The sequence below is a fragment of the Culicoides brevitarsis genome, chromosome 3 (genome assembly GCF_036172545.1).
Source record: "Culicoides brevitarsis isolate CSIRO-B50_1 chromosome 3, AGI_CSIRO_Cbre_v1, whole genome shotgun sequence".
Taxonomy (NCBI): domain Eukaryota; kingdom Metazoa; phylum Arthropoda; class Insecta; order Diptera; family Ceratopogonidae; genus Culicoides; species Culicoides brevitarsis.
The window spans coordinates 28797641-28808730 of NC_087087.1; the positions used below are offsets into that span (position 1 = coordinate 28797641).

General features: G+C 29.0%; 1 protein-coding gene across 1 annotated transcript in view; it reads right to left on the minus strand.

The window, feature by feature from the left end:
- LOC134834390 (partitioning defective 3 homolog) overlaps positions 1–9863 on the minus strand; it is a 43716-nt gene extending 33853 nt beyond the window's left edge. Inside the window, exon 1 of the mRNA XM_063849037.1 lies at positions 8700–9863. Coding sequence (XP_063705107.1) covers positions 8700–8819 — 120 coding nt within the window. The 5' untranslated portion in view covers positions 8820–9863. The remainder of the gene's footprint in view (positions 1–8699) is intronic.
- Positions 9864–11090: the final 1227 nt, after the last annotated feature.

The window sequence follows — 11090 nt, forward strand, 5'->3', positions numbered from 1 at the left end:
CAGGTAGGTGCATAAAATTTTAACATGATGATGCGATAATGGTTCGGAGAAACGTCATTCGGAAAAGCCACATTTTAATTCTCTGTTCAAACAAAAGAGTTACCACAACGATATTTTCGGTTTGCGAACGACGACGAAATGTTTGAAATCCCCTAGATTTCATTACTGCTGCTAAAACAAAACTATTATTGCTGCTATTATTATATTACTCAAAGCTATTATTGTACCGTGGTAAAGGTAACATTTCCACAAAAACAAAGTTTTCGCAAGTTTTTCATATATGTGTGTCTGTCATGTAGGTTTATGCGATGTTTAACATCAGGTACAACACAAACATTTAACCAAAAACTATTTCCTTGTTGCATTGTTCGCAATATTTTTGTGTGTGTGGGATTATCGTCTTGCAATGGAGACATTTTCCTTTTGGAAAGGCGATAAAAGGCTGAGAAGAAGCCCTTTTTTAATTCGTTTTTAAATGAAGAACTGCATTCTATGAATTTGTCAGTTCAAAGCTTCAGATTTACTGAAAAACCCTCAGAGGTCAAATATAATGACCTCTAAATGCCCTCTAAAGTTTTTAAATGATATTTTTACGAAATTTTTAGTAAATTGAAGAAAAATGTGAGAAAAATCATCAGGAAAATTTTTCTACAATTTTTTTTCAAAAGTTTGGTAAAATTATCTTTAAAAAACTTTAGAGGGCATTTAGAGGACGTTATATATGACCTTCAAGGGTTTTTCAGTAAATCTGATACTTTGAACTTACGAATTTTTAGAATAAAGTTCTTCAGTTAAAAGCTTAAAGATAAAGCTGATTGGATTCTAATTGTCTCATAAGCTCAAAATGGAACAGACTAACCTTTTAAGAGATCAAATTAACCCCCCAAGAATTTTTTTAACCCCTCAAAAAGGAAAAAAGACCCCTAACTGACAGCTTAAGAGGTTAATAGGATCCCTTAAGAAGTTAATTTAATCCTTTTTGGAAGAATCAATTTAACCTCTTTAAGGGATCATATTAACCTTTTGAACTCCCACAGTACCTCTTCACGAGATGGCGGAAATGGAAACCATCCAAGAGTTCCTACAGAAACTCACCGACAACTTCAATCGTCGACCGGAGTTGGCTCAATAGGTGAGTCAAAAATAAACTTTTTTGAATTTCTGGCGCGCTTTGGCTGTTTATCGTTTTATTATGTTTCGTTTCATGTATATCTTTCGTCAAACTTCACAAAATGTCAACTGCCTGTTGCACCACACACGAACCGCCAAATGAGAGAAAAACCGTGAGCTGTGATATTAGTGTTTAAGTAGTTATTAATGTGTCCAATAATGTAGTAATTGTCGTCAAATAAGAAGAAATCTACTATTTATGAAGTTCTATATATAAGATGTTATGATAAGTTAGTAATCAAGTCCCTTTAATTAATGTCATTTATTGTATAAATTTAAGTCCTGGTTAAATAAAATATTGTATTGTATTGTAACTTCTTCCTCTAAAAAATTTTTAAGCTCCTCGATTTCAAGTAAAATCAAATCAAAAACATTTCTTTCTCGCACTTTTCTCAACTTATTGCGAAACATGCTTCCTTTACAATACCTACATTGCATTTATCCGAGAATTTAACTCAAACAGCAAAAAAACTCTACTCTATCCGCTACTAGTTATAAAGTCATTAAACATGTGTATGATTGCCAGCACACAAAAGATGTTTGTATTGCACATTTTCTCATTACATTTCCATCGTAAATGTAAAATTTATCAGCAGGTGTCCAAAACATAACAAAAATAAAATAACCGCCCTCCCGCCACAAATGAACTGCTGCTTCACTTGCCTATGACCTCAGGTAACTGTTTTTGTTATTATTTATCCACATGATGCAACCTTTTATTGCTTTTCATGCCACGAATCGACGAGGGAGAATCCGAATGCCAACTTACTGCACCTGCGACAACATTTGAATATTGAATGAGTCGCAACAAATGCATCATAAATTATTTGGAAACGACGATTAGATGGTTGAAATATGATAAATACGCTTAGAACTTAAAGTGCTTCTAATTCTGATGTCAAATCAAGACATTGACTTTTCTTTTATGGCATTAGATGTAAACAAACACCAACCTAACATGAATAAGGTTTCAGTTAATCTTCTCGGTGTACCGAAGACGGAAGCTGATCAACTTTTCTTCCGTAACTACTGTTGTTCGTGCATTGCATTTCCCATTGGTACTCATTGAAAAAGAAATGTCAACTATGCTAATATTATGTGGCTGCAATAAACCACATTTCTATCATTTTTACAAATGAAATGCTTCACTGATGATAAAAATTGTAAATCATGTGCTTATGAGATACAAATTCTAAGAATGGAAATTTTCAACTTTTGATCAGTGATATGCTAATTTGTGCTGAAAGTCAAACTAAGAAGACCTTTGGGAGCTTTTGGAAGTGCTAAGTGAGTTCTGAGAGCTTTTACTTGAGATGAAAGTTGAGAAGAGTTTTCGTCATTTACTGAGGAAGCTTTAGATTTCACAGTATAAAGGTATGATAAGACTCATTGAAAAAGTTTTTATATTTTAAGGGGCTTATTGGACCCCTAAAGAGCTTAATTTATTCCCTGAAGAAGTTTATTTTACCCCTGAAGAGGTTCATTTGACCCCTGAAGAAGTTAAAGAGACCCCTGAAAAGGTTAATTTAACCCCTGAAAGGTCTGTTTGACCCCTGAAGAGGTAAATTTGACTCTTTAACCACAGAAGAGATTAATGTGACCCCTAAAGAGGTTAATTTAACCCTTGAATCAATCCGAACTCCTTAAAGGGCTTAAATTAACCTCTTGAGTAATCAAATTAACCCTTCAGAAGATAACTTAACACTTTTGAGGTTAATTTAATTCCTGAAAATGTTAATTTGACCCCAAAAGAGGTTAACTCGACTCCTGAAGAGATTAATGGGACCCCTAAGGAGGTTAATTTGGCTCCTGAAGATCTTAATTTGACCCCTAAAGATGATAATTTAACCCCAAAAGAGGTCAATTTGACCCTTGAATCAATCAAAACCTCTCAAATGGGTAAATTAACCTCTTTCTCCCTGTAGATCCTTGAACGACTACTTCATTCAACACCACTTTATTAACAAGTTTTTTAATAACAAACTTTATCATTTTTTTTCTCCGCATTTATGATGTACACATGCTAATTATTGCATAATTGAATTCATTTAGATGAACGAGCATACCATCCAAAGCCACGTACGAAACCAAGTCACACGCAATATCCATTTTTCACAAAAGTGACGCAAAAAAAGTAGTTTGTCAGTAAGTTGCATGTATGTTTGAAATGTACTAATGCGACATGTGAGATGAACATTTTTAATGTAATTTGATAAAAAGCGTATTAAAAGAAAGTGATATTGCTTCCACACATGATAAATCGAACAAAGTGTAGAGCTAACTAGTCATGAAGAAAATTGTCTCATCGATTGCGTATTTTTATTTGCTGCAGCTTGCTTCGATTTGCTGATTGAGAAAAATGGTGCATGTAAATTTATGGAAAAAAATATATTGCTAGCATAAAATAATCGCCTTTGTTCGAGTCGAGCAAATCAAGCTCGCCTGGGAAATAAATTGCTCAAGTTCATTTGTAGTAGAATATTTTTTTTCCAACGTCAAAATTTAATGTTGAAGCAAAAGATAACGTTTCAAAGGAGTTATGATATTTTGTTAGACAAAGAAACTATATCTAGTTGTCAAGAATGATTGTCAACAAGGGGATACAAAGAGAATTTCTTTCTGTTTTTGTTTTGTTTTTGATATTTATTAGTTTCAGGCAATGCCATATTGCTTCATCATTTTAAAATTGTGAACCTCTATTGACATTTATTGGAGTGGTTGCAGAATTTTGTTTCAAATGAAATAAATTTAATTTTTTTTTTTTTGAAACAAATGTTTGACTTATGTGTTTGGATACAGTAAAAGCTTTATGATGTTATCGGGAAGGATTTATTTCTATGAATTATGTTTTTATTGTATTTTTAATGTTTTAATAATCCTCTCACATATTATCGATAAATTTTATGGATTTATGCGGCATTTTAAAGGTTATGTGTATGCGGTAGTCGATACTGATTGGAGGCTTTGGGTCTATTGTTTGAACTTTTTGATAAATTATTAAAAGGTGATTAAAAATCAGTTATTTTATGTGAAAATTTTTAACAAATTATGGACGAAACGTGTAACCTATTATTTTGTATAAACGTTAAAGGATCTTAAGTCAAGTATATTTTTTTAATAAATCATTATATATTTTTACTAAATTTCGTTCGAAATGATGAAAAGAGGTGTTTAGACCTCAAATGGTAAATAATAAACGAAATTTAGTTAAAATATTTTATGATTTATTAAAGTTACTTGACTTAAGATCCTTACGTTTATACAAAAAGGTTACACGTTTAACGTTAAGAAAATGAACTTAACCATTCAAGTGAAAAACTAGATTGATTCCTTAAGCCTAGGGACTCAGATTGAAGCCTCAGGAGTCAAATTGATCCCTTAAGTGAACTTAATGATTCCTTAAGGGATCTATTTGTACTTTTGAGGGCTCAATCTCATCCTTTAAAGAATCAACTTGATTCATTTTCGAGTTGGTCAGCGGATGACCCTTTTTATGTCGAAATCCCTTTAAGAGGAATGAATTTGATTCCTTAAGTCAAATTGATTCCTCTTGAAGGGATTTGTCAAAAAGGGTCAGCGCAGACCAACTCAAAAGGAAATCAAGTTGATTCCTTAACGGATCAGGTTGAGCCCTTAAAAGTACAAATTTATTAATTTGACTCCTGAGGTCTCAATCTAACCTCAAGGGATCAATTGAATTCGTTTTCGCCAGGATTATATTGACTCCTTGAAGTGTTGCTTTAAAATTCTCAAGAAGTTAATCTAATCCTTTATGGCGCCATCCATTTACGGCGTCGGATAAAAAGGGACATTTTTTGACCCCCACCCCCCCTATAATCGGAAACCGTCGGAATTTAAAGACCCCCCCTAATTTACGACGTACTTTTTAGAAAAATACTCCCCCCCCTTTTTCAAGAAAAATTGTTAAAAATTAGCTCAAATTTATATGGAAATTTGTGAAAAATTGTACATGTTTACTCAGTAAGTTGAAAAACAGATCAAAAAATTTTGAAGCACTTAAATATTTTTTTAAAAATTGAAAAAATTGAAGAATTGAAATGCGACGTCGTATTTTCGCCCTTTCCCCCTTCGGATTATCCATCGAAACTCCTTGAAGAGTTCAAACTTCCGACGCCGTAAATGGATGGCGCCTTATATGGTTAAGTTCATCTATTTTTAATTCATTAAAGATATTTTTTATAAAAAATTTTTAAGAACCAATTGTTTTAATTGAATTTTTTGCATTCAAAATCCTTTCAACGAAAATTGTCACTCTTTTAAGCCATTGAGTGTAAACAACTTTGTATGTTAGTAACCTTTTTTCGTTGATAAATTCCCATAAATCCACAATCCATCCCATAAATTCACGCTAAAGCAAACAATCCATCGGCTATTCGATAAAAACTAGAACACTTTAATCCTCTTTGAAGCACTTTCCATACATGACCGTTAATTAAATAATCAAAACGGCGCATATATGTGGGACAAAAAACTGGGCTTGAAATGATCCGCAACAATATTTTTATTTTTATTGCATTATTTTCCATTTGCAATAAAATAAACAAAGCCATATTGCATTGTTGATATCTGACTCACCTCCGTAGATGAAATTTTTACTTTTTTTTTACTCTTGAGAGTTTAAGCCAATATTTATCGTAAATATCACGTTTGAACGAATGATAATCCATTTACGGCGACAATTGCATCCAGTTAAAATAATTTTGATGTATACCTGTTTGTCATGCAATTTACAGAGCAAAAAATGCTTTCGTTACATGAACAATCGACAATTAAGACACATTGCATGCGTGTGTCGCGGCTTTGTTATTTTAATTTTTGTTGCCAAAATAGGAGTCGTAACGCAAACAAGAGTACAGCAATGCGTGGTTTTACGCTTTTTTGACCATAAAAACTATTCTCTCTCACTCTCGCGTGCTCTCTTTGTTGTTTTTTTTTGTTTTGTTTACCGGCTGAACTCTGCTCAACTTTTTTTTGTGTGTGTAAAAATCTACGAACCGACAAACAATAAAATAACGACAAAAACAGTAACATCGTCATTAATTGTAGTTTATTGTACTTTTTCAGAGCTACTGTGGACAACCACTTTGGTTTAAATTAAAAAAAAAAAGAGATTTTAATTAAAAAACATGAAAAAAAAATAGAATGAACAAAAGAATCGAGTTATAATGACTCATGTCTTGTGTCCCGCGAGAAGAATACCGAATGAGAAGCACGCAACGATCCAGAGTTTAAATTTGAATCAAACAAATCATGAGAATGATGATTAACAAGAATTTCTCAAAAGCCACATTCTTTGTTGATATTCATAACCGGTTTCGTGTCGATTGTCAGTTCAAATCGTGATAAAAGTAAAAAAAAAAAAAGAAAATGAACGAAACAATATGCAATTGTTGTGCTCCTTTATCGTTGTCGTTAGTCGTGTAAAAGTCGTAAAAACGCTAGCAGAACGTAGCGTTAAATGAGTCATTGTCGCAAACAATAAATCACACACGTGAGTTTGTGAGCGATGAAATTGAATTCCTTCGAGGTTCTAAGAAAATGACTTTGTTTGTTTTTAAATGAATTTAATCCCGATGGAACAATATTTTTTCAGCTCTGGACATTTTGCGCTAAAAAAAGATAGAAACCTCAGTTTATGGCTCAAAATTAATTGATGCAAATTTTTTTGCTCGTCTTTGACTGTCAATAAAATTTAATTAAAAAGTGTTAAAATTCACTATTTTGTTTTTTTTTTTAATAAAATTAAATTACGTTGCATTTTGTACTTCTGTTTTTTTAGACAAAAAAAAAATAAAATTTTAAATAAATAAAATAAAATTTAAAAAATTCTCTAATTAATTCAAACCAAGCATACATTTTTTTTTTCAGGAAAATCTCATCTTTAGGTCCGAAAAATGATATTAAAGTTAAAATTAAAAGACCTTAAAAAAATATTAAATCTTAATATTGGGTAATTTTTTCAATTTTTTCAAGTTTTTGACGAGGTTTGAAGTAAAAAAAAAATTTAATCCAAAACTATTTTTTTTTTTAAATTTTCGTTTAATATTATTATTTTTATTTAATTTAAATTTCATTAATTTGAGAAAGTAAAAATTAAATTTAATTAAACAAAATTAATTAAAATTAAATTATATTATTTAATTTATTTATTTATTCAATACATTAATTAAATAATTTAATTTTAACTAATTTTATAAATTTGATAATAATAGCTCAACTATGTACAGGCGCCATTTAAAGATGTTAGCGAAAAAAATTCATCAAAACCATGTACAGGATGTACAGGAGCATATTTTTAAATTAAATTAGTTTTTAATTTTTTTCAAACGAAAACTTTAAAAAATAATTTAAGATTATTTTTTTTTACTAAAAACATCGTCAAAAACTTGAAATTAAATAAGTCAATATTGAGATTTAATATTTTTTTTAATTCAATTTATTTATTAAATTTTTATTTATTTAATTAATTATTTAATTTTTTTAAATAATTTTAATTTTTTAAATTTAATTTTCAAAAATTTTTTTAGATAGGTACAAAAAATTATTTTTTTCATTTCTATAGACTTTTTTAACATTTTAAATATCAGAATAAAAATTTAAAAAAATTAGGATTCGAATAAAAAAAATAAATTTTTTATTCTCCACAGAGTACATTTTTTTTATAAATTTTCTCAAAATTTGCATACTTTGGTACTTAATTTCAAAAAATCATAAGAGAAATATACCTATATATTTTTTTAAAATTAATTAAAAACGATCATTTTCATAATTTTTTACTAAAAACTTTGATTTCTGTGCTTTTTTAACTGAAATTTCAATGTTGAAAAATATCGGTTTAAATTCTTTAAAAAAAATTGTTAAATTAATAATTAAATTATTGAATTTCGAATATTTTAATAAAACCCAAAGAGATTAAATGAAACAAAGAACTCTAATTTTAAGCATAAATCCCTTAAAAATTCCATCTCAAAATTTGTCTTAAATTAAATTCCATTGTCCTATTTCCAATCAACCCAATAAATGTCCACATGATAACAATTCCTCCAATTATTACACCCACAAATACCATTCAAAATCAGTGTCGAATCAACAACTGCAACGACAAATATTTACATTCAGTGCAGTGCCTGTTAATTATTTATTCAAGTATCAACCTCAAGTACCAACCGTTCAATTTATTGTTATTTTATCCACACTCACACACGAAAAGTTCTCTTTAAAAACGGTTTTTTTTTGCTATGATGCATAGAATCACCGTCACGATGTTACGACGACGACGACGACGACGACACCGCGCACACATTTAATCAAGAAACAAGTTTTTATTACTACATTCTTTATGTTCAAGGTCAATTTATTAGTTTTATGTTCGTTTCTCTCGCCTTATAAAGCTTTTTTTTGTCGTTCTCTATGTAAATTTGTAAAACTGATGAGATTGACATGTAAGGATTGTTGATTTGCATAAAAATGTGAAATTTAGCGCGGATGTTTGATTTTTTTTTACATACCTTGCCGGATGCTTTCTTGTAACGCCGGATTGACTCGTGAATGAGTTCTCGTATCAGCATTTCGCCGTTGCCACAAGGGACGACAACGCGTACTGGTCCAAAGCAAACTGTAACTTTCATGATGATGACAATTTTTTTTTTGCTTCTTCACTATTTATCTTTTCTCTTCTTTCAAAACTTTGACAATTCTTTATTTATTTTGTGTCGTTTTCTTCCTTTCTCATGTAGATTCCTTTCTTTCTTGTCGGAATTAGCTGTTGAGATAAGATTTTTTTTCTTCTTTTGTGCTCACTGGAACAAATAATGACATGTATGACTGTTTACGTGCACTTTTTTCATTACTTATGCTCACTTAGGTCCTCGTTTACTCTGCTTTTGTGTTGGCGGAACGTAATATTTTTATGCTTTTCAATTTTTTTTTATGATTTTTTGCATAAATGATGATGATGGAGGTCTTACACTACAAAAATCTTTGATTTGACATTGTTCACAAAATTTTTTGGTGCTTTTTGCACGAAATTTTGCTCCGGTGACGCAAATTCATCCGTAAAGCTTCGTGGAATGAAAATCACTTTGAACTTTTTGTTTTGTTGGCTATTATGGCAACTACCATGGCAACGTGCCTTCTAACATACAAAAAATTGTTGTTATTGAATTTTTCTTAATTTTCGCTTTAAATTTTTTTTGAGATAATTTTTTTTTTTTATTTCATCACAAAATTGCAATTTTTTGCACTAAACTCACATTACAAAAACACGACAAAGCAAAAAAAAATGCAATAAATGGCGAGGTACTTATTTAAAATATTTCTCTGTGTTTGCCATTATTGTATGAGTAAGTGTATTACTCATGCCTGCCAGCCAGCCCGAGAAACGGTGAAACAAACTCAAGTGGTTGTTGTACTAAAACGCGTCATTCTCTTTATACGAACTATACACGAACTAAGTTCAATTTTTTTTTTAATAATAATTTTTACACTTTTTCTTATCGCAAGTCGTTTTTCTCGATTAATTCTCGGTCGATGGTGTTTCCTTCCGCGGGATATTTCACAAATAATTTATTATTTTTACATTTTAATCGTTGAATTTTTCGCTTTTTTTTCGTTTCGTTTCGTTTTGTGTATCTGTATGCTGATGATATTTAAGTCTCCCTCACTCAACTTTATTTACGGAATGCACGAGTATTTAAACATAACACTGAGACATGCTGAACTCGACTGAAGTTTGTACCTGAAGTAGCGATGTGTTTTTTGAAATAAAAGGTACGGCTGTCTGTGTGTTTGTGTGTTGTTTCATTCATCCAAACAGGCTTGCGAGCGTTGTGTGTGTGGAGTTGGATGAATGAATGTGTCTGTATGCGAGAAATAACGACTGTTTCGAAGGGAGGAAATACCAGTTAGTGAATGATGGCAGTTCATTTGTGGAATTGGAGAGAAGGGAAATTTTTCGTTTGAATTTTTTTGAATGAATTGGAACGTTGGAAATTTTTGATATTTTTAACTTTAATATTTTTTTACAAATTTATTTAATTTATTTATTTTTTTTAATTTTTTTAAACTTTTATTTATTTTATTTTAAAATAATAAAAAAAAATTTATAATTTTTTTATTTATTTTTGTAAAATTGAATTTACTTATTTTTATTTATTTTTGGATTTATTTTTTGAAGTAAAAAAAATTGAAAAAAAATCATAAAAAAATATTTTTTTAGGTATTTATTCTTTTTTTTAATTTTTATTAATTATTTTATTTTAAAATAATAAAAAATATATCATTTTTTTTATTTATTTTTTAAAATTTTATTTTTATTATTTGAAAATAAATAAGTAAAAATTTGGTAAAAATTTAGAAAAATAATAAGGTAATTAAATAAATATTAAATTTCATAAAATTTTATTTTTATTTTTTTTTCAAATACAAATACTTCAAAATAAAAAATTATTTTTCTTATTTTTTTTTATTTTTTAATATTTTTTTTAATTAAAAAAAATTAAAAAGTATTAAATACCATTAAATTTTATTTTTATTATTGAAAAAAATTGATGGATTATTTTTTAATGTTACTCGATTTAAACTTTTCAAAGAAAATCAAAAATAAAGTCCAAAATTTTTGAAAATAAAATGGGGGGGGGGCAAAATAAAAAAAAAATTTGAAATAATTATTTTCATATAAAATGACAAAATTTTAGCAAATTTTTGATCGTTGATCAACATTTTTGTTGTTTTTTAATAATCTTCTTTGAAACTTTTAAATAAAAAATTGATTTAAGATCATTTTAAGTTTAAAATTAAAAAATTAAAATTTCCTAAAAAATAACTGTCAAAAAAATTTAAAAAAAAAATTCAATAATTTTACGAAAATTTTTTTTAGAAAAGAAAATTCAAGTTAAAAT